General features: G+C 41.7%; 1 protein-coding gene across 1 annotated transcript; it reads left to right on the top strand.

The window, feature by feature from the left end:
* The first annotated feature begins 1,271 nt into the window (after positions 1 to 1,271).
* Positions 1,272 to 22,900, top strand: GPI (glucose-6-phosphate isomerase). Its single transcript, XM_048958680.1, has 18 exons — positions 1,272 to 1,595; positions 5,330 to 5,420; positions 6,269 to 6,337; positions 8,906 to 9,025; positions 10,205 to 10,288; positions 10,377 to 10,523; positions 12,231 to 12,302; positions 13,329 to 13,373; positions 14,166 to 14,219; positions 15,175 to 15,235; positions 16,881 to 16,924; positions 17,154 to 17,306; positions 17,652 to 17,781; positions 18,134 to 18,210; positions 19,398 to 19,526; positions 20,062 to 20,137; positions 20,223 to 20,289; positions 21,126 to 22,900. Exons 1-18 carry the CDS (start codon positions 1,477 to 1,479, stop codon positions 21,247 to 21,249), a joined length of 1,662 nt encoding a protein of 553 aa, XP_048814637.1. The 5' UTR covers positions 1,272 to 1,476; the 3' UTR covers positions 21,250 to 22,900.
* Positions 22,901 to 23,910: the final 1,010 nt, after the last annotated feature.

The following is a 23,910-nucleotide window of genomic DNA, read 5'->3' as shown; positions in this document are numbered from 1 at the left end:
GGTGAGCAGGAGTTCAAGAGGCGCCTGGATGAGGAGCTACGAGAGATGGTTTAGTAGCTTGTGGCACTGATAGGAATGGGAGGGTGGTTGGACTGGATGATCTTGCAGGTCGTTTCCAACCTTGTGATTCTGTGATTCTGTGAGTATTTCATGGCTGACTATGAAACTCTATCAGTAACATTTTTGAAAGGTTATTTATTCTTTCCCTATGTCTAATGGGAGATATTTATTAGGCCAAAGAACTTTAGATCCTGGGTTACAGCCTGCCTATGTACAGGGGAGGTGTGGTATTATTGAGGTTTTTATCCCAAAGACTTTGAAAAGGAGGGAAAATGTATAAAGTTGACATGGCAGTGCACCTGATGATCCAAGTGGCTTCTTAAAGACTTAGTGGGCACTTGTGTGCTTCTTTGTGGAATCAGAGTCCATTTGTTACTTGTCTTTTTTGTACCTCACATGAAGGTACACAGGACCACAGCCCCTGGAAGGTGCTTGGGCAGTGTGAAGGAACCAGCGCTGCCCTGGACAAGTTCCCCTGGGCTACAACAGGAGGGATGAGCGTAGCCTTCAAAAATGTAAAAAAAGAAAACAAACAAAAAAACCTGAAAACTTAAAATGTTTGAGATTTATTATGCTGAAGGAAAAGTCTTTTTACTGTTTATTACCACAGTGACCAAAGTACACTTTTGCTAATGTAATTAAGGAACAGTTCAGAATATTTTTTGAGCGAGGATAAAGACACTGGTTCTACTGCTGCAGGCTTGGGCTGTGATTGTAGCAATCTGTGCCAAGTGACTCTGATTTAGGCTCACATCCACCAAAGGGCTTAGGTGCTTAAAATATGACTTCACCGGGATTTATTCACCTAAGCCCCAAGAGCATAATCTCCAGAATTTGACACGCCTTTGTACGCCCGTGCGCCGCACAGCCGCTGCTCACAGAACCGAGCAGCCGCCGCCCGGCCGTTACATAAGGGCTGGCCCTGCCGAGGGCGCGGCACCGACCCGTCTGAAGCTGCGGCCCGGAGCTGCTGCGCTCAGCCGCTCGGGGATTTGGGCGCCTTGCTGCCAGCTGGGGGCTCGGAGCGCTACGGCTGCCCTAAGGCCGCGTACTGAGCCCTCACAGCGCACCGCCCCGGTCCCTGGCAGCCCTCAGCCGGGCTGCGCCGCGCGGCACCGCGCAGACGGGTTGAAACCAGGCCAGCCGAGTTAAAAACGAACCGCGGAACTCAGCGGAGCCCCACACGGCTGCTCCGGGCCTGCGCAGATTTATAACGGGGCGAGCCTCCGCCTGCCCCGGGAGCCGCTCGCAAGCACCGCAGCGCTGCGTGCAGCCCCAGCCCGGCAGGGAGGGAATCGCAGAGGGGAAGGAGCCGGGGCGGGGCCGGGCTCCTGCTATAAAGGCGGGGCGGCAGCGGTCGCCTCACTCTGTGTGCCCGCCGTTCCGTGTCTGCTCTCTTCCCACCTGGCCGCCGGCATGCCGCTGTCCGCAGACCCCCATTTCAAGAAGCTGCTCGAGTGGCACAAGGCGAACGCCTCCAAGCTCGTCCTGCGGCAGCTGTTCGAGAGCGACAAGGACCGCTTCCATAAGTTCAGGTGAGGCTACGCAGTCCCTGCCCGCCGTCCCTGCCCGCCCTCCCTGCAGCCGAGCGGCGCGATCCGCCGCGGGTCCTTCCGCGTGCGAGGTCCGAGGCCGCGTAGGGCTCCCGCCCTGCGGAGCGCTCCGGTGAGTGGGGGGAGCTGGCTGTAAACAGAGGAGAGGCGGCCCCCTTACCCCCCGAGGTCTGACGGGGCCGCGAGGAGCCGCGGCATGCGCGGAGGGCCGAGCTGGAGGTAGCTGCCTGTCTCGCCGGCGCTCCGGAGGCGGCGTGGAGGCGGCCGCCGCCGGCCGAGCCGAGTGCTCGGAGGCCGGGCACGCGCTCCTGGGCCTGCAGCGCCCCCCGGCCGGGCTGCGGCGGATGGCGCGGGGCGGGGGGGCTCCTCCGGCAGCCCCGAGCGCGTTGGGCGCGCGTGCTCGTCCTTGACTCATCCTTGCGGCGCGGTACGTGCCGGGCAGCACAGCGCCGGCTGCACGGCGGCGTTGTGGGGCGGCCATCTCGCGGCCGCGTGCTTAGTCATGATAAGCCCCGCGATAAGATGACTGCGGTGATGGCCGGAGCCGCTTCTTTGCCCCCGGCTGCCGGGGTTAGGGCAGAGCCGGCCCCCGCCCCCAAGCGGCCCTGCTTGCTTCAACTCCTGCAACCCGCGTAGTAGCCAGCACCTTGCAACGCTTTTTTTTTTTTTTTTTCCTAAAGGAAGTGAGACGTGGAAGCAGTGAGAGCCTTTGGTTTCCTCAGCCTGTAAAATGGTAGTGCTGTTTCAAGTGCTCTGCTGGGCTGTAGCAGTCAGACGGGTCTGTGTGTGGAGGAGCATTGCTGATGCTCAGTTCCACGTAAGCCTGGGCAATGCAGGCACAGCAAGCTTCTGTTCTTAAATGCGCAGATAGGACTTCCTTGTTGCACGTGTCAATGCTTCTTTCAGCATCCCAGGGCAAGTGACTTCTTTCCCCTTGAGCTTATCACGTGCTACTTAAACTGTAATGAAACACCACATGTAAAGTTCCACATAGCCATTTTGCAGGGATGGAAAAGGTGTGCCAAGTTTTTGGACCGCTGATTTTATCTGGCTCTTCTGACAGAATGTTGCTTAACTGTGAGAACGGTTTTACTAATCTTAGTTAAATCTTTTTTCAGTAGGAAATAATGTTCTGCTTGCGAGCTTTCCGTATCCCCCAAATGTTCCAAGAGACTGACTCTCCTAATATCCATAGGATAATTCCTAATATCCATAGGACAAAAAAGAGCTGACTCAGACTGGCTGAGTAAATCCTAAGGTATAACTGAGGTGCTGCTTACAACACTGAAGTTCAGTCTTATTAGCTGTTGCCTCACTAAGCTACTTTAACCATAAAATCTGGTCTTCGTTTCAAGTAATCTGTATTGAATTTCTTGTGATTATGTTGTAGACTTCAGATGTTATGCTGCAACTGTGCATCATTAACTGGAAGTTACCAGACAAGTGATGCTTTAAGCACGCAGACGCTCATTTGCAGCTCCATATTGGAAGCAGTCAGTGTGTGTTCCATAGAATGCGGTTATCCGGCTTGTATTTTTCTTATGAAATGCTATTTATGAAGGCCACCTGTCTCTCATATCTCTAAATTTGTGTTTGTTTAAGCAAACTGTAATGAGAAGAAACAGTTGTGGTATTCTGAGATTGTTTTATTTCACTTCATGGATTTTGTCCCATTTTGTGATAAATCCACGCACTGTGCACTGCTAGGAGAACTTCATGGGAGCAAATAAAAGTGCTGAACAGGCAGCCAGGTTTAGTTTGGCAGATCAGCTTGCACACTTGTCACTGATCCCTGCTCTGCTGCCATCCTGCAGATCTGACTCATGGCTCGCATCTGCTCAGAGCTGGGCCCAGAGGGCTTCCCAAAGGCCCTCTGTAATTAGCACCTCTTCCACCATGAGCTTCTTTATGAAGGCAGTCAGCTCTTCTGAGAGTGAGCATAAAATAATTGACTTTCTTCTGAGGAAAAAAGAAAATTATACCCAGTTAAAAGTGCTTACTGGTGTTTGTGTTGTAAGAACTTTAGAATAACACCGATTTTCAGTTTGAGCACCTCACTTCAGGGACTCCATAGCTATTAAGTGCTACTATAGGAACCTAACGCTCACTGGCTGTGTCCCATGCAGTACAGACCCTTTCTTCCTTCTGTCTTGTCTCCACTTGTGAAAACTTGCACGTCCTCTTCCTGATGCAGCGTGGTCAGACCTGTAGAGTAAACCTTGGGCTTTGTGTGCTGCCCAGATGTAAGGTCTGTAGCAATGGCCAGCCTTCCACTTTCTAGTGATAGGCTGTGTGACTTAGGTGTGGATGTGGCTTACATGACAAGTGGTATTCCACCCAGGTAGTGCTCTCAACAGCTGCTGCATTGCAGAATGGATAGTGTAGCAGAATGTAGCTGAGCTGAAAGGTTTTGTGCTTCTGTTTGAAGGGGTGGAACTGTTGGTTCCAGAATGCAGGGTGAGATTAGGGTGTGTGCATGGGAGGTGGGGAGTTAGACCTGCTGTGTTCACTGGTAGCCATTGCTACTGCTTCTTGCATAATGTCTTGGGATGCCATCTGGCTGCAGTTTCTTCCAGTATTTTTCTTTAAGTTACTGAAAGCAGCAAGGTGTCCAGGCCTTGCTGATTATTGTTATTACAAATTCCATCCATCCCAGTCTTCTTGTCCAGATTGTTGCCTGCTCAATTGTATCTTTTTGGAATGACGACTGTGCTGTGTGTTGTCTTGTGAAGTTCCTAGCATAGGTAGCACTAAAATAACAGTGAATGTTATGGGGCCTCAATATTGGGAAAGAAAACGCAGGGCAGAAATGCCATCAGTTTAGATATGTGCAATTTCCTATGGTCAAGCGTGTGGAGCAGAAGTGAGAGTAACTTAGGAGCTTTTGTCTAAAGCCCTCCAAATAACTTATATGTGTGAGTTCAGAGTGTGTTTATTCATTAGGTTGTTAATTAGTGCAGAGAAATTGGTAGAAAATAGTAAAGGACAATAGGGGAGCTGTATAGATTCTCATTTAGATATGAGGTTAGTGAACATGAAAGGGCTTGGTTGACTTCTAACAGACTACTGTCTTAATGTTTTAGCTCAGATGTAAACCTCACGTGTTTGTCTTCTGAAATGCTTGTGTATACTAAGGGTTGGTAAAATCGTATCGAGAATTCACTGAGGCTGTGAGCAAAATAAGGCTGTTCATTGCACAAACAAGATATAATTCTGCATTGTGCTTGGCAGGTAATTTTTCTCTGAGTTGTTTAGATATGTAACTTTTCGTACTACTGTAGGAGAAAGTACGTCTGGACTTGTTGAAATGACCTGTATGTAACTGAAAGCAGTTTGGTTTTCTTAGCAGCAGCATATTGTGATAAGCATTTTTACCTATTGTGTTTAGGAAAGAACCTAATTGCTGGAGAAAGCTCGTGGCTTGGTGAAACAGAATGTGATTATGCAGCTATGCATTAAATAAACTTCATGGTGTTCGTGTTTTTACAGACAGAAATGGACACAATAACTTAGCTTGTTTGAAACAGCCATCTTCAGTTTAAATGATGTACTCTCTGGTAAATCATCTTACAGAACTTGTGGGGCCAGTTTGTTTCTGGGTCCTCTTTACTAACTTAGACCAACTAGAGTTCAAGTTGCTGAACTTGTAGAGTTGTCATTGTCTTGCTGAAAATCCTTCATGAATGTGCAATTAACTGAAGTGTTTGTTTTGATAGCCTGACTCTGAATACTGATCATGGGGATATCTTACTGGATTACTCGAAGAACCTGGTTACAGAAGAAGTGATGAAAATGCTGATTGAACTGGTAAATAAAGCTCTTTTGTTAATTCGGTGCCCTAAGAAAGTTAATTCTTACCTGTGACCGACTACTCTAGCGTTGTTTATACATATTTAGCTCTGAATTTGATTCCATGTTCAAGATCATTAGTTAGTAGGTCTTAATAGGCGTTGTTGGAAGTCTTGCATTATCCTTTGGCTACATGGAGTTAGGCCATTTTTCAGTGCCCAGATCTCTCTTGAGCTCACTGAAAAAACCTGTTCTCTGTAGCAGACTGGTTGGTGTTTCATAGTGTTACTGAATTCTGCAGTAAAATAAGGGATTAATATGAAGCTGTAAGAAAAGCTGATGACTTGTAGACCTGAAACTGAAATATTGTTTCATACGTCATGTAGTTGTAGTTTTGATATTCCTTTGCAGTTGGAGGTATTTTAAGAAGTTTTTGTCTTTAACTTCAGCTTGCTGTTCATAATTACCACCCTTCCTTAACTATTGCTTCAGTCACACCTAGTGGGATACAGTTCTGAAACAGCACTTCTGTTGCTGTTTTAATTGTTCTTTATAAATACTGTTACAAACTGTCATAAATGGATCCTGTAGCAGTCTGAGATGAAACCCAGTAAGTCTACTCACTACATTTTTGTCTCTTGTGCATGTTGCTATATATCCTGTTAAGGAAATAAATAGCATGCAAAAAAATACTTGCTTTAAATGAGAGTCTGTTTTTAAAGTAGCGCACAGTGGATCCTTCATCTAACAATTTCTCTTTGGCTGTCTTGTGGTAAAAGCTTGCCCGCCTTTCTGTTAGCTGGACCTTTGCAGTACGAGTTGACTTCTTGCTATTTTTAAGAGGAATCTATTTTTACATTACTCAGGCAAAGTCGAGGGGTGTGGAAAGTGCCAGAGAACGAATGTTCAGCGGAGAGAAGATCAACTTTACTGAGGTAAGGCTATTTCTGTCCATAGTTCTTTTCTCCCTCAGGTGTGTGTGTGTGTGTGTGTGTGTGTGTGTGTGTGTGTGTAATTGTGAATGTTCATGCATCTTTGTAAGAGATGAGTCTTTGAAAAACTTAGTGTAATTGCTACTTTGAAATACTGAAAGTGTTTGTAATGTTTGTTCATTAGTTACGTGAGAAATTTCAACAGCTCTGACAAAGACAGAAGAAAATGTGAATAAGGTTGTGTAAGGCTCTCTGCTCTGGGTTGCTGAAGCTGCTTAATTTTGGGTACTTCTGCTAGTAGAGACTATTAACTGTCTTGAAAAATTGGCCACCTCTTTCAAGAAGACTGGTTATATTCCTGTCTGTAGGTCTGAGAGTTATAATGTTTAAATCTTCACTAGAACATGCAGAGGATAGAACTGTACCTCTTTTTCCCTAAAACTAAAAGTAGGATGGAATCAATAATATAGAATTATGAATTTGCCTGCCTTAAAGTATGTTTGAGGCAATCTTGCAGAACTAAGAATTTCTTTTGGCTTAGTTGGCTGAATTTTAGGGTTAGAGTTATTCTTCACTTTTTACCAGAAAGTATATTTGGTGGTTGAAGACTTTTCAGAAGGATGTACTTTCCCCAGTAGCACTTGAAACCAAACGCATCATACAGTGTAATGGTGTGTTCATCTGCTACTTCTGCTACTTCAGTGCTGTTGGAATGTGGTGACTTGATTTAACAGTAAACTACATGTTGACTTTGGTCTTCTCAATTTTCAGGCTACTTCTCATTTCTGGTCAGAATTTGACTTGGAATTAAATTTGGTGTAAATCACTTTCTATTAATGTAGAACAGCAAATTGATTTAGTTATGGAATATGAACATGTAGACATCGTGAAATGTTGATGAGGCTTTAAACAGATTGCTGTCAAATAGCTTGATGGAATAAACCTAGAGCAGCCAGACAGAAGGGTGCTGCTTAGTGTCGAGAACTGACTTGTCCACTACTCTTATTCTGATTTAGAGCATTCTTTAGATATTTATCGTTAAGTATTTAAGACATGTCTGTATTTGGTGCTGCAGGCATTGACTGCTTGGTTGGTCCTTATGTGGAAATTTTTTATAGCGTGCTCAAGCATGATATTGCCAGGTGTTTGTCCTGATGAGTTAGAACTTGTAGCCTGATATGCTGCAAAGACAGTGCATTACAAGGTAGCACATATCTGACCACTGCTTATGAGGGCATTCTTTACTGCCTACCAAAATTTAGGACATATTTTTGTGTAACAGTAGTTTGAATGCCAGTACTTGTCTTGATGAAGAAAAATCTGTTAAACTAGATAATGACAATATTCACCAGTAGTGCCATTCCATGGCCAAGAGTTTAAAAACAAACAGAAAAAACCCAACTCAAGCCTGTTTGCTCCAGATTTAAGCGCATCTTCATTATTAACAACTCAAACCATGGACTCTCTTTTTTTTTTTTTTTAATGAGTATTTTATATTTAAATGATAACTTGGTATATTGTTAGTGTAGTTCTTTGTCTCTCAGTGCCTCTCATTGTAATGAGGAACAATGGAACAGGAGACAAATTATTTAACTTATTCATTAGTATTGACTACAGCTCCTTTGCTCTAGATTAAAACCATAAGCTACTAACAGGCAAGTTGGAGGTCAGATTTCAGTGTTTAGACTTGTGGCAGCATGCATGTTGCTGTGCTAATTCTCTGCTAATAGGAGAACTTTTTCCTCATAGATACCAACTGCTGTGTATCTGGTGTGCAGGATATTCAAGGAACCTTTAATTGTGGCCAGTGGATATAATAATGTGGTTACTGTATCTCAGCATCTGATGAAAACTATTTGTCTCTGGATAACTGAGAAAATACCAAAGAAATGAACTGTTTTATTTTATTAATGTCCTTATTAATAGAAAAACTTTTGTAGGACTGAAAAAAGTGTGTTACTGAGGACTTGAATATTGCTGAATTCTGAGCCTCAAATACTCAATGCTTTGTAAGGGACCTTGAGTGCTCTCATTAAAGTAGTTAAAATAACCTATTTGTTTACTTGGTGAGATTGTGAGCCCTCTGCACTGATTCTGTGAAGTGAGGGTGATTAGATAGCTGGTGGTGTGTGTATATGTAATGCTAGAATGGGATAGCAAGGTCTTTGGTGACAGCAAATGAGAACGTGCCCAAATGCAGCAGCCATGGAAATGAGGGAAAAGAGCTGCTTACCTCAGGTATGCAGGCATCTCCAGCAAGAATGCCCTCACCTCCACTGCCAACCCTTAAATGAGGGCTGGGAAGGGCTGCATCCTGGCTCCACCCCTTTTGGTCACTCAGGTGCACTGCATGCACTGAGCTCCCCTGGGTTGGCCCTGCCTTCCCACCAGGTGCTCAGTCACTGCTTCAGGCTGTGACTTAGCATTTCCACTACACATGCACACAAATGACTGCTGCCAATTGCAGTTAATCTGAAGAGCTTTTGATGGTGTTTAAGATTCTACTGCCTTCTGGATTGGAAGCTTTGGAGTTACTTCTGACTTGTACCTTCTCTTTTCCTCTTGTTTCAGAACCGAGCTGTGCTTCATATTGCTCTGAGAAATCGTTCCAATACCCCGATACTTGTAGATGGGAAGGATGTTGTTCCAGAAGTAAACAAAGTGTTGGACAAAATGAAACACTTCTGCCAGGTATCGAGTAGCACCGTAACTTACCTTTCATATACTATAATCAGTCAGGCTTCCTTATATGCATGTTGTCAAGTGTTGATTGTAGGCTGATTCGCAGTCTGTTCCCTGCTTTATGCAGGTTTCTAACAGAACTGTAACTCCACATTCGAACCAGTAATAAGAATGACTTGCTTTGCTGAAATCATCAGTCAGAATATCACTTCCAATGCAGATTTAAAATAAACCTTATTAGACAGCATCTATGGGAAGATGAACAAAGATCCTTGTTTCAGTTGACTCACTTAGGCAGATGGAATTTAAAAACCATGGCAACACCATTTACAGGCTATGTGATGGTGCTTACTGAAAATGGTTCTGTATTTGCAGGAAGTAAAACAAAGCTTTTGCTTAAAAACATCTGCAGAGAAGGAGATCAAGTATCAGCATGATCAACAGCTTAAATTGTAGAAACAGTGCTTTAGAATGGGGGAGTTTAAGTAGAAGTGCACATGATACTGGAAAGATACCTTTAGGGATTAGAGTAGCATTTCATGTATGGATGGTACACAATGGACAGAAGCCAGTGCAGTGTTTTGATACTGTTTAATGATTTTATTTTTTTCTTGTTGGGATTCAATAGCTATTAAGAGTCAGCAAGAACAGAGAACTCTATATGCTTCAAAGCTAAACTCCAGAAGTTTCAGTGCAAAATATACATAAATATGCAGTAGAGAAGTCTTTCAAATGCTCAGTTTGCCCATAAGTGCTACCTCTAAGGCTTTATTACAAAGTTTTCCACTTTAATTAGAAGTGATTTTGCTAATTAAGGACACCTGAAATAAAAAACTTGAGTCAAACATCTCATGCAAATAATTCAGTACCCAAGATTTTTTTCATTTTTAGCTTGATTTATTTTGCTTTTATACTCATTTGTTGTAAATGCTGTAATAATTCACATTCAGGAAGGCAGGATTTAATTTTGCAGTTTGTTATACATGTGTGTTAAAATTCTAATTGCTAGCTAGGTGCTTAGTTAACATTTACTTCAAAGAAGTTAGTATAAAACTGAGTTGTCTTAGGAGATCCTCTACAATAGTGCTTGAAAACACAGCCTGCTTCCAGTGTTAGAATTGCTGACTTCAACATATAGATAAATAAATAAATAAAGTACTTACTGTGTTCTTTTCCCCCCCACATTAGAAAGTCCGTAGTGGTGAATGGAAAGGCTACACTGGAAAAGCTATAACTGATGTGGTCAATATTGGGATTGGTGGCTCTGACTTGGTAAGCTCCTAACTTATATATATCTTTCCCATCTTTTTTGTATGTGCATATGTACAATAATGACAGCCTAACTGCTACTTCTCTCCAGGGACCTCTGATGGTAACTGAAGCCTTGAAACCATATTCCAAGGGAGGTCCACATGTTTGGTTTGTATCTAACATTGATGGTACTCATATAGCCAAAACCCTGGCTGTGCTCCACCCAGAAACCACACTCTTCATCATTGCATCAAAGGTATGTCTAAGAACATCACTGGTATGACTTTTTCAAGTGATGAAGGATTCAGTCAAAACAGCTTCTTCCACAGGAAGGTCTCAATTAGGTATCTGTAAAGTGAACTATTTCTAAAAAAGCCTGTTCTTATTCTTCCTAAACTTGGAATTGAAGTTCATACTGCTACTGAAATATTCAGGGGTACAGTAGTCAAGCACTGGAAGTGATTCAGCCAGCCTACACAAGTAATGCATGAGCAACTTCCTGTTGTCTTGAGTGTTTCTCAGTCAACACAAATTGAAGTTATATTCTCAAAAGCTTGCTTTTCTATACCTTGCTGTAGGTTGGGGTGTGTCATCTCGCATAGAACTCAAGATTTTGTCACATTCCATAATTCTGCTTGTGGTCTTTCACATTGCTTATTACAAAGTACAGTGTTAATTGGTCATAGTGCTGTGTTCGGTTTTCTCACTGATTTTTCACATTAATGTAGTTTAGGAATCTTCATTCTGTTTTAGAAGACCTTTTACTACTACCTTAAATAACATAAATGTTGGCTTCCTTGGGCACAATAAATACTAAGCTTCTTGCTTTATGAACAGGCAAAGACAGGCTGATGGTAGTGTTTAAGATGACATTTCATTTTTGAGTACAGATGTAATAACTGCCTTTTTAAGTCTCAGCTTACTAGTAAGCTTATTCTTAAATTTAATGCTTAATTGCTAGCTGCCATCACTGTTTACTTCCTATACTGCTTCCCTCTTATCTGAGGAAACTGAAGACAGAATTCTGTCATTCTGTCATGTTACATAACTTGGGTTGTTTGATTTCTGAAGCACAGTAGGCCCTTCTTATTGTTGAGGACAGAATCTGCAATAAATTAATGTGTGTAATGCTGGCCACGCTCTACTCTGCTCATTATTTTATTTTGGCAATACTGTGGCAGAGCAACTTATGGAATAATAAGAAAACTTCACAAAGTAATGCTAATGGTCAGTTTTGAATAACTGAGTTCAGGCGTCATGGTTCAAAGCCTTAGAAGACTGCCAGATTAAGAGTAACACTTCAGTTTCTATTTGCTAAGCTGTACTTGGATAATTAAATATCTTTGGAAGAGGGTGAATGGGATTTTTTTTGTTTGCCATAACAGGCTTGTGTTTCATAATGAAGTATGTCTGGAGATAGATGAGGGTAGGTTGAACGTAGTGTTCACTCTTAAAGGAAGATTTTGATGGTTGAGTACATCAGAATGGTTGTAGCTCTTTGCAGGTCTGCATGACTGAACTTCTTTGCACACTTCATGAAGCAGGAAAATGTTTAATCAGCAAAATACTTTTAGCAGAAATGAGTGCTGCTTCATTGAAGAGAAGGAATTAAAGATCAGGAGGACAGTCCAGATGGATTGTCCTGTTTTGAAGCTCGATCATTTCCTTTTTGAGTGATTAAAACTTCATATTTAGTGAAATACTGAAGTAGGAAACTTCAGTTTTCAGGTTTGTGAGCCACTTCTAGGGAGGGAAGGAAATGGGGAATAATAATTCCAATTCCAGCAAAATGATAAAGTGGTTTGATAAGCTTGCTTTTTTTTTTCCTGGAGTGTGGCAACAGCTGTCTATTATGAGCCTCTCTTCCAGATAACTACAGCAGGTTAATTCTGAATGATGTTTTAGCAACCTGAAATTGTTTCAATTTTAAGTATAAAACGTGTCTTCATTTTCTGATTCTCAGACCTTCACCACCCAAGAAACTATCACCAATGCAGTAACGGCCAAAGAGTGGTTCCTACAGGCTGCTAAGGATGTAAGTCTAATGCTTGGGTTACGTAACAGAACGCAACTGATTCCTGTTGTGCAGTTTTTCCCTACTCATTTTAAGTGTGCTTTGGAGCAGGGCCAATAACTGCCCAAATGTAAGCTGCATAGCTTAGCAAATGCTGTAGAGAATGTTGAAATGCATCATAGTTAGTGACAAGCTGTCTGACTGAAGTGATAAAACAAGTTTTGTGTTGTCATTGTTTTTTTGTTTTCTCTCCCAAATTCTGCCTTTAAATAACATGATAGTATCTGCCTTAGAGCTGGTTAATGGTTTAGTGGTACCACTGGCATGGAAATCAAAGAATATGGTGTCAGTGTGTCATTATCTTCCAATTGTTGACACGTTTTTCAAAGCTAGAAATGAAACTATGGTTGAAGTAGTATACAGAGATTCCATAGCAGGTGGCTGTGCTTTGAATAGAAACCTTGTATTAATTTAACTCCCTCCTGTTTCTGACCTTTAAAAGGAAGAAGCAAATACTGCTATACTGCTTGCTTAGGTAGTTAACAATCTTTAACATGTTCTAGTCAAAATAGCTGTACTTAGGTTGAAAACTGGGCTTTAAAGTTTCTCATTATAGAAGTTTGCCAGAACAGTCATTGAAAGACCAAAGTCTAAATCTCTAGCTTGAAGTTTATCAAAAGTTGCAGCTGTTCTTGATCCTTCCTCCCTGGGAGAGAGGGGTACAACAGTTGAAGTGTTCAGAAGTGGCATTAGTGATGCAGCAGGCTGATTATGTACTTAGAAAAAATGGTATGCTACTCCAAGTAGCCTCTACTTCCAGTGAGAGAGATTAATGAGAACATTGTCAGAACACACTTTCTTTGGATGGACATGCTGCCAAGTCTTACAGTGAATGTGAATAAGATGATTTCAAGTTGATAAATGCAAAAATAACTGATGATAGTAAACTATTTTTTCTTAAATGTAAAATAGAAGCAAATAGGTTTTATAACAAGAAATGAAAATAAGTAGCATTCCAGATCTAATGGTCTTCATTTTTCTATTAAGCCTTCAGCTGTGGCCAAGCACTTTGTTGCCTTGTCTACCAATGGTGTAAGTATAGCAATCTTATTTAGACTTTCTTCTGTGTACCTTTAAAATAGTTTCCCTGTACAATCAAGTAAGGAAGCCTTTACTGATATTCAAGTAATGGTGTTTTAGTTAGACTTCCTGTTGAAATAATGCATTTATTCTACTGGAAATAATGGAACACTTCCAAAGTACTGAACTGCAGCACCACTGTAGATTACTTTTTCTTCTAGAGCTTTGTAAATCTGAAATGATAGATGCTTCCAGTATAAGAGCTTTCTGTTATTAAGAGGGGTACTTGTTACTTCTTAAGTATGTGTGCGTGCAGTTTCTCTATAAACAAATGGTACTCTTAAACTCTTCAGATATTTGCTGAAGTAATGCAGGTAGCTTGTGTGAATGTTACATGCAATGAGCATGACATGCACTGACGTGGCATTGCATGGGGGGAAAAAAAGGCTAAGTTGGAAAGAGATGCAGCAATTAGACTCTGGTAAGTGAGAGGTTGTTAAGTAATCGGGTGTGAAGTTCCTTTTTCCGCTCTAGGCGCTTCAAATGTAGACAGTGCCAGTCGTAACTATATTGCTATTCTTCTCATGTAAGGAATGTATGTCTTAGCATTCAGAACTGCTGAATGGTGATAATGGTATTTGGAAATGTAGGTTTTATATTTGTGATGGAAGCGATGTAATTTTAAAATGCTGTAATTGGGCAATTGTGTATTTCATAGGCACCAAACTTGTGTTTCTTATTTGCTGGACATCAAAATTCTTAATGTTTTAATCTTCCCTACTTTTTTTTATTTTTTTATTCTAGCCTAAAGTTAAAGAGTTTGGAATTGACACTGAGAACATGTTTGAGTTCTGGGATGTAAGTAGAAGTCTTAATATTGTTCAGTAGTTGGAATATCCATTACAATTAAAGTATCTATTAAATAAAGTTATTCTAAGAAAGTCTTGACTAGACGTGACTAATCAAAAATGAAACAAAAAAAGAAATTCCCCCCCAAAATAGTACTTGTATTCTTAGCACTGAAACGTGAAAAGTCATGACTGAAACAAACTAAGAGTGTGCCTAACAAGTAGAACAGTCTTGTCTTTGGCAACAGGATTTTAACAGAATAGCTTAGAGATCTGGAGAGGAGCCTTCTATGTTCTTGGCTGACTAATCATCTGCTGGGTAATAGGAGATAGAAGTATTACCTTATTCCTAGTTATTATAAGCTGTGACATTTGACTGTTGGGGTCTACTGTATATAATCTACGCCCGTAAAGGTCAAACATTACAAACAGGAGTGTAACTTTGATATTTTATAGGACATGCATATTTTAAGTATAGTGCATCTAGCCTTGACCCTCCTGCTTCAGATCAGTTTGGTTTGTCTGATTGACTGTGCTTGACAAACTAGATCTTACAGCTGCAGTTTAGAACTTACCTACAGTGTTACCTTTCCCTAGGTAACGTCAAAACCTTGCTGAAGCAGATTGTACTTACAGAGCATGAGTACTAGGAAAACATTTAAAGCTCGTATTTCAAAGTGAGCTGCAGACATTCTGAAGGGAACTGCTTCAGCAGGAATCATGTAAATCATAGCCTCTAGACTAGTTAGAAAACTTTACATCCTCAAAGAAATGCATACTTAAATATTTGTTAGAGGGCTGCTGTAAGGTCCTCTTGACTATGCTATAGGGTGTATACTGGATTATCAACAAAAACTACGTTTTGCTGAAAGTGGTTAAACATGCTGCTATTTTGTAGTAATTTGAACAAGTTTGAATTTCAAACCCTTGTGCTTCTCCTGCATAAACCACTCTTTTGTTTTCAGTGGGTTGGTGGTCGCTATTCTCTGTGGTCAGCCATTGGTCTCTCCATAGCCCTTCATATTGGTAGGTATTCATGTGATTAACAAGAATCTATTTGGGGATTATACTTGTAGAATAACTGAGCAGTACTGGATTGTGAATTAAATTTGGGACAGACAGTTTTACCCAACCTCCTCTGTAAGTAGGTGAATGTTTGTGCTGAAACAAATAGATGCAAAGGAAATGACATTTCATAGTACTTCTGACATCTTGGAAATTGCTCCTATGTAGGTAGAAATTGTCAGATTATCTCTTTAGTTGCCTGTGTAGCCAAAAGTGCTTGGCTTTTGTAAAGCCACGTCAGCCTTGAAAACTAAATCTTGTAGCTGATTTGTCTCAACTATTTAAGAATAGAGTATCAAGTTTGTGACAGTATATACACTTCAGTGCACCAAAAAAGGTTGAAATTCGGCATGAAAGATGTGTGTAGAGTGGAAACTGTTCTTTCTCCCATCACATACTTCCTGCACCACTACTCTCTCTTAAAAACAGCATTCATGTACCACTAGACTCCATAGTCTATCTGCAGTTGGTTGTGAAGCAAACATAGATAGCCTTGTAAATTGATCCTCACCTATCTTAGTGCTCTGAGGCACCATTGGTGTCTGATGCATATCTCACATGCAGGTGGTGAGTACAGAGTGTGTGTGAAAGAGCTCTGGGAAGTGCTTTTTCTTGATGAACAGGCTGTTGTACATTCCTGTCCCTTCATCATTCCTTTCCAATAATTATTCTGCGACTGTAAAGTTATTAGTGAAAGCTAGAATTTCCTTAGAATGACATCAAAAGAAAAAAAAAACTGGTTGTGGAATTCTTGGAATGGTGTTAACAGGAGTTGTCATATGTGGGAAAAGCATACTTGAACAGCAAAATAAGCGTCAGGCACCTACTGTTTTGTCTGCAATAAATTGTTCATCTCTACTGTCAGGCAGATACAGTGCTGACTGCTGATGTGCCAGTCTGTCTGTGCTGCTTGATCTTGCATTCTTCATCTCCCAGAGCTGCCCCCTGACCATAGCTAGAGCTCCTGCTTTGATTGTCAAACACTTCACCACAATCTTAGGGGTTTTTTTTCTCCATATGACAGTCAGTGTTTCTGGCTTCCTGTGAGAAAGAATGTTAGTAAAATATTCATTAGAGAAAATATGTAGTTGTTAAATCCCTGATCTATATAGCAAACAATCAAATGTTTGGTTTCTTAAGAGAACAAGGAAGGAAGAACCATCCTCTTCAAAATCTTTTTAAAAAGGCCTTACTGCAGGTGTGCATCTGCAGACTCAGTGCAGAAATTCCTGTTTTATTGGCCTATTTTACTTTGGACAAGCTTTTCTTCTGTAGCAATAACTGGGGAAACTGGAAACAGTAGCCTTGACTAATCGATGTCAACTGCCTTTGTTTTCCTTCCAGTTACCCATTCTGTCTGAATGGAGTTGAGATGAAGTTTGTAAAGCGTGCTTCCTGGAGTTGGTCTTGCGCTGAGATCCATGCCTTAATCATAACTAATAAGTCTGGGGCGCAGATTTCAGAAGTCAGAGTATAACGTTAAACTCAGTTAGTGGTTGGGAGCTTTTCTGTGTACAAAACAATCTCAGGCTGTTCCGGGCTTGTCTCTACCAGAAAGATGACGTCTGAGCTGTAAGTTCACACTGACTCTTTTTTCAATCGTTAGGTTTTGACAACTTTGAGAGCCTGCTTGCTGGAGGCCATTGGATGGTGAGTTTGGGCTGCTTATTTCAAATTTGTTTCTTAGCACAGTAACTAGAAACTGCCTGCCTTTCAAAGTTCATCTCCCTGTACTCTCACAGTGCTTGTAAAATGATGCTGCTCTGGGAGCTCTCTGGATCTAAACAGCAGTTAAACAAACCAAAATGCTTGAAGATTTGTGAGGTATGACAATTGCTGTAAGAAAAATGTTATGGTTTTTTTCCTCTTTGTTTAATAGGATAAACACTTCCATACTGCTCCACTGGAGAAGAATGTGCCTGTTCTCTTGGCCATGCTGGGGGTGTGGTATATAAATTGCTACGGATGTGAAACCCATGCACTTCTGCCCTATGACCAATATATGCACCGCTTTGCTGCCTACTTCCAGCAGGTAAGATTCAGCTGGAGCAGAAGATTTCAAAAAGCAAGGGTAAAGAATAAAGATATGTTTCTGACCTGGTTCTAGAACGAGAATGTATGTCTCAAGGTTAAAATTATAACTACATAAATTTGTGTAGTCAGGGATGTAAAGTTGTGTGAAGATAGCTAAAATCCAGTTTGTTCAAATAATTTAGATATTTTTTTTCCATAGATGTCAGTTAAGTTTGTCTGTACATTAAGCTGTTACGTATGCTTATGATATTTCTATAAATGAGCAGCACTTAAAGTATGTATGAAAGCTTGTACAGATAGCGTATGCTTCTGTGAGAGAGATAATAGTACTCTTCCCTTTTAGGGTGATATGGAATCTAATGGCAAATACATTACCAAGAAGGGATCTCGTGTGGACTACAGTACTGGTCCTATTGTGTGGGGAGAGCCTGGCACCAATGGGCAGCATGCATTTTACCAACTCATTCATCAAGGTAAAACAGAATATTCACTACTTTGTTTTGGAATTAATTCTGGCTACAAAGCTGTAAGAGTCTTCAGAATTGACACTAGTTTAGAAGCTAGGCTTGGGCTTCTGTCTAGGCTTGTGTGACAATACTATTCTGCCCTTAATTAGTGGCTTAGAAGGCCATAACATGTAAGTCTTTTTCCTAGAATGCAGAGAGGCAACTAAAACTGAAGCTATTAAGCTGTATTGTCATTTCCCCCTAATACGTGACCTAGAAAATCTTTGAAGTGGCAGAGTCTACCAATAACTCAACATGAAGTGAGAATTTAGTGTTTTAAACTTCTAATGCAGGGCTCTTAACATGGCTTTTCTCATAGGAACACGCATGATTCCCTGTGACTTCATGATCCCAGTTCAGACTCAGCATCCAATCAGAAATGGCTTGCATCACAAGGTAATTAAATCTTTATCAGAATACTCGTCTTTCTTGTCACTGAAGGCATTGAAGCTTATCCAGTATTGCAGTGCACCAGATTTCTAAATGTCCCTTTGAAAGCCATACATGCAGGCTCCGTGAATATTTGCAACAGATTTGAAAAAAATCCTGAATTATAGTTACTTGTTTAGAGGCATTCTTGTTCTTTAAGAACAGTGGTCTCATTATTGAGGCAGATCAACAGTGTGGCCTGTGGAGACTGGGAGGAGATGATAAACTAGGCTTGTGGAGATAAGCTTCCTTGTAGGAATTTGAAGGAGTGTAACTCTTTGCAGAGTAGGAAGAAGCATATTATCAGAGCTGGTGAAAGTTTCCTCAGAGATGCTGTAGCAGTTCTTTCTACCAGCACGCTTAGGGTTGTAACCTCCCATGCGGATATTTAAAACCTGTTTTAGTTGTCCAGTTAAGGATTTTCAAGGAATGGTATTGAACTATTTGTTTCATATGTGGAAGCAAGTGTTCCGGTTTATCACTTGCTGCGTAATTCAGAAAAAGCATGTCTTGTCAGCTAAACTTAGTATTATGATGATTTCAGGTTAAAAATATTATTTGGGTTCTGTACCAGCAACTTTCTTCAGCTGTAATACAAACTATGCTACTTACAAGATGGATCTGTGAAAGAGAAAATGTTTTCTTTTTCTTATAGTGCAATAAATGTTTATTTTCACTATAGCTGATAGGAAAAAGCTACCCATCAAGTTGCAATTGAACATTAGGCAAGGAATAATAACCTAACCTGTTGTATTGGTGCACTGTGAGAGTTATCCTTCACAGAGTAAAAACATAATAGTTGTCCAATTTTGCTTTTCCACGAAGGATAGTCATTCTGAAAGGGATATACAAAATGCAACTTCCTTTGCTCATGCTAGGATGTTCACTGTCTATTCCAACAGGAACAGGATTTCTCACAGCAACCCTGGGTGTTTTTGAATGCATGCACTGTTGAAGTAGTGATCAGTAGCACTGATGTAAAAAGCAGTGCAGGTGTAATACACAAAATTAGCACACTTTACTGCTAAGTTTACTGTAGTGTTAAAAATATAACATGTCACTGGAGTATGTCTGTCTGGATTCAGGCACTGAGAATCACTTTTCTATTTAAGGAAATAATAGCTTGAGTTCATGTATTTATCTCTACCTCCTAGATCCTTTTGGCCAACTTCCTTGCCCAGACTGAGGCCTTGATGAAAGGAAAGACTGCTGATGAAGCTCGTAAGGAGCTGCAAGCAGCTGGACTGAGTGGAGATGCTCTGGAGAAGCTTCTTCCCCATAAGGTAAGCAGGCTCTGTCATTTTTCAGTTTCCTTCTGATTAGTAGTACTACTGTGGTGAGGGATTTGTGGTGTTAAGCTGCGTGATGGAGCTTGGTAAGGGGGGCCATGCCCTCAGGTGGCTATGAAGTGCTACTGTCTTGACAGCAGTGAAAGTGGTACTGAAGGTTGTCAGGTGTAGTGGAGCAGTCTGTAAATGGCGCTACCATTAAACATAAAAGACTTCCAGTCATTGAGACATCTTGGAGGAAAAAAAAGCTATCTTTTCAGTGCCCCAGGTTTGTATTTTGCCATTTTCCAGAGCTGTAGTGGTAGTAGCAGTGCTTGGAGATATCATTTTGCCATTGCTTTTAATAAGCAATGGAGAAAGTGCAGAGTATGAAGTATTGAAGAGGCATCCTTTAAAGCTTTCTGGACTCTGTGATTCTGTATTTGCTGCTAATACAGATAATTTTGTGGGCTGTAGGGGAAAATGTGGAACTTGCATTAGAAACTCATTGCAATGCACTGTACTGTAGTGTACTTCTTGTTTTTGAAAGGTCTTTGAGGGAAATCGCCCAACCAATTCCATCATGTTTACAAAACTCAACCCATTCACCTTGGGAGCAATCATTGGTAAGTAAATGGATCTTAAGACTGAAAATGCTCTTTAAGACTTCATGATAAGGTTATTGATCAAGTGTTGTTTTTTTCTTTATAGCCATGTATGAGCACAAGATATTTGTTCAGGGGGTTGTCTGGGATATTAACAGCTATGATCAGTGGGGGTAAGTTCTCTTGATCTGTTTCTTGTATACTTACTAACAGTTGTACTCCCTAATGTGTCATGCCTTAAAGAAGATAATGAAAAATAGTGGAATATTTAAATCAAACATAGGATTGGACAGTTTTAAATGTAAGCCATGTGTTTACTTTTTTTTTTTTTTTAAGGAATAGATCACAGTGTACCCTTGTCCAGCTATGAGTAATGACCCTAAGTACAACTTCAGTTTGGGGACTTTTGCTTTTTAGATTAAGTAACTAACCAACTAGGAATGCTGAAAAGATACAGTAATAACAAGAAGATAGTCAAGCAGTCTGATGGAATCTAAATAGAGAAGGTGGGGAGGGCAAATGAAATACGCTGTAGAACCATTTCCTTTCTTGGAGCAGTTAGAAGATTCTTGTTTCTTAACTCATTGGGATAGTCCTCTGTGGTGTTGAATAAAGCTTTCAGTCCCAAAGCTCAGCTGTTTATTGTCTCAGTGTTACAAATGAGTGCTTTGAGTGATGTGTTGAAAACTGAACAGGAGCAAGGTGAACACCTTCTGCTTTGGAGCTGGCTGCATAGTTCAAATGAGTGAAGGGGAAAACAGCACAGAGACTGCAAAACAAAGCTTTCTCTCTATCTTGTAACTTGAGCTATCTGTTCAGCTAGGAAGCTGTACTTGTGAGAACTTCAGCTGTTTGTGAATGGCACTTGGTTAAATCATTTGTGCAGTGACTCATAAACACTGACTTTTTTTTGACTGCCATGCTGCTCTCTACTGGCACAACTTTTAACATGCTTTATATGTTATCACAATTGTTTTTCCTCTCTATTCTCCTGTTTTTATAAATGCAGAGTTGAGCTTGGAAAACAGCTTGCCAAGAAAATTGAGCCCGAGTTGGAGTCAGATGCTGCAGTGACATCTCATGATAGCTCAACAAACGGGCTCATCAGTTTCATCAAAAAACACAGAGCCTGAAATGAAAGTTCCTGAGGACATCGACAATCTAACCACCGAATACTCAAGTCTGTTGTAGTTGTGCTTTTTAGCCACTTTTAACAAAAATAGCACTTTACTGATGTAGCTTCTTCACTTGTTGCAGTTGACCTCGTTGCGTCAAGTGTTATAAATGAAAACTAGTTTTGTGAAACCCAGAGATTCTATAGGTGCTTTCTATTTTTGTGGTTGTCAATCTGTAAAGTGCAGTTGGTACGTTCCTCACTTCTTATCCGTCAGCTTCCTTAAAGATGATCACAATGATATTAGAAAATAAAAGATGTGATGGATGAGTAGAAGTTCTTCATTCTGTATCTTTAAATACTAGGTGCAGACCTAGTAATGCTTGCCTTACTGTGTGTAAGGTTCTCTTAAAGCCATGTACACTGACTTCTGTCTGGCATGTCATTGCCCTAGTCTGGGTCTGCTGTATGCTAGAAGTATGTTCAAAGAAGCAAGTAATCTACAGCTATAAACATGCAGTTTGTATGATATGCATTTGAGCAAGATGCAGATTATTTTCAGTGCTGCTGTGCAAGGTTTACAAATGGTTGATGGTCTGTATTTGTGTTTCTTCAGAAGCTATGGAAGCTCTGCACAGATGGCTTTTTACTTCAGAAGGGAGGAAAGCTTCTGGAGTGATAGTGATACCTTTATTTTCCAAACTGTTTTCAAGAGCTTATGTGAAACTGAAGTCTGGCATTGTTTGCAGCTGTGTATTTTGATATCCTCCACAGGCAGCTCGTCTCACTCATCTCAGTCTTAAGTGGGCATCACTATTCTAACAGAATTGAATAGAGTGCAGTATCAGTATGTGTGAATAAGCTACTCGTATCCTCTAATTCTCTACTGCTGTTGTTACCCTTCGTGTTAGCAGAGGAGCATGCTGTGCCTGTTTTCTCCATAACACCTTTATTAAAAAGGTAAGACACAAGCATGGAAGAGAAAAATAAGATGGATTAACTGTGAGTCTCAGCAAATTTCCATGACAAATGCTATTGTTCAGAAAGTCTGAGCCCATACCTCTTAATGTGCATGTCTGCTGCTTATACATTAACTGACAGCACTGCCAGTTAATCACCATTGCCGCACCAGTAATCCCTTCATAGACCTTGGCAGCTATTGCATGGATATGAACTTCACTCTGTGTCTCTTTTGTGTGTGGGTGCTCTGGATTTGATACGAGCTTTACAAAGCGTTTTCTCCATGAAGCACTGTCACCACTCCCCCCTTAGTAGGAGTTGGGATACTTTCCTAGCAATCTGTACGACTTCCGTTCAGCTGTGAAAGAGCTCCCCTTGGTGGTAAGGGAGTGAACTGTGCTTGCTGTGGTCCAAGGGCTGAGGGGAAGGCTGTCGTTTTTGTTTGGGTGCTACTCTGCAAATTCCAAACTCCAGAAGCTTTTCTTGGAGAAGGAAGTGAAAGAAAGTTCTTGTTCTCTAACTCTGTAAAGAATGCATCTTGGGGAAGAGTATGTGTTGGTTTATCAGCCTGATTGCTGTTGTGAAACAAGCACTCTTGCTAAAGGGAGGGCAGCAGCAGGTGCTGTTAGCTTGCAACCACAGAAACCATGCAGTACGACAGCAGTAAGATCACAATAATGGTTGTGTGTAATAAAACAATATTCAAGCAATGGTGCTGTCAGACCTTGTTTAGATTTCAGCCCCCACTACTCATGCTGGTAGCATTTCAAAATTGCTGCATAAAGAAGGAGGGGGGGGAAAAGCAGTAGGACGCTGGTTGTCACCAGGTACCCAGCAAGCTGATGGACCGCCGCCCGCCCCCAAAGGCCGCCCTTCCCGCGCGGCAGCTCGGCGCGTGCCGCAGCCCCGTGGCGCCACCTGGCGGCTCGCGCTCCTGTGAGGGCTGGGTGGAGATCGAGGGCTGGGAGCCCCGCGCATGCGTTCCTCATAATCCTCGCTCGTTCCGGTGTCTTTTCGAACTTGCAAGAGCTCTCGGGGCTGCCCGAGCTGTGCTGTTTGCTAGTTGGAGGTCACGTTAGTAAATCACAAAGCGCCATTCTGGAGGGGGTTACCACCTGCGACTTGCCCGTGCATCAGCCTGTGTGCTGGAATTACTGCGACGGTCAGAGCAGAAAGTGTGGAGATGGCCGCTCCTGATGTTGCAAAATCCAGCCACAGGGAGAAAAGAGGGAACAAAGCCTTTAGGGGAGGTTCTCCCTGCAGCCGGGTTGGGCGGGCTGCACTGTGGAGATAGGGTGCTCGTGAAGGTGACTGGCTGCCTGCTAAATGGGTGCAGGAGTCCATTTTGCAGCCTCCTGTTAATTGGTTTTCTTCTAAGTGCGTAGATGGTCAGCTTGAAGCCTCATCCAGAAAGGAGCAGCAGGTGCTGGAAGCACAGCCGCCCGAGGAGGCAGCGCAGAGCACTGCTGTACCGTGTGCTGGGTGAGGGGGCAGCCTGGAGATGGGGTGCGATCTGCAGAATGGAGGCATCTAGCCATGAACAAAACCCAGCGAGCTGCTTGTAAATGATGCTCTAGTGATGAAAATGTCAAACTCACCAAGTTTGACCAGGAAACTGTAATGGATGTGGCTGAGCTCCCTGATGACGTTCTGTTATCACCCTTTTGTCATCCTTTATACTGCAAGAGAGAATAAAAGCCAGCAGATTCTGCTGAGTTAC

This window comes from Lagopus muta, chromosome 12 (assembly GCF_023343835.1).
Source record: "Lagopus muta isolate bLagMut1 chromosome 12, bLagMut1 primary, whole genome shotgun sequence".
Classification (NCBI taxonomy): domain Eukaryota; kingdom Metazoa; phylum Chordata; class Aves; order Galliformes; family Phasianidae; genus Lagopus; species Lagopus muta.
The sequence above is the reverse complement of the archived record's forward strand: the minus strand, read 5'-3'. Positions and strand labels throughout refer to the sequence as shown.

Coding starts and splice junctions, on each gene's coding strand:
- GPI (XM_048958680.1), top strand. CDS start 1,477: ATGCCGCTGTCCGCAGACCCCCATTTCAAGAAGCTGCTCGAGTGGCAC. Junction 5,421..6,268: donor TGAAAATGCTGATTGAACTG/GTAAATAAAGCT, acceptor TACATTACTCAG/GCAAAGTCGAGGGGTGTGGA. Junction 9,026..10,204: donor AAATGAAACACTTCTGCCAG/GTATCGAGTAGC, acceptor CCCCCACATTAG/AAAGTCCGTAGTGGTGAATG.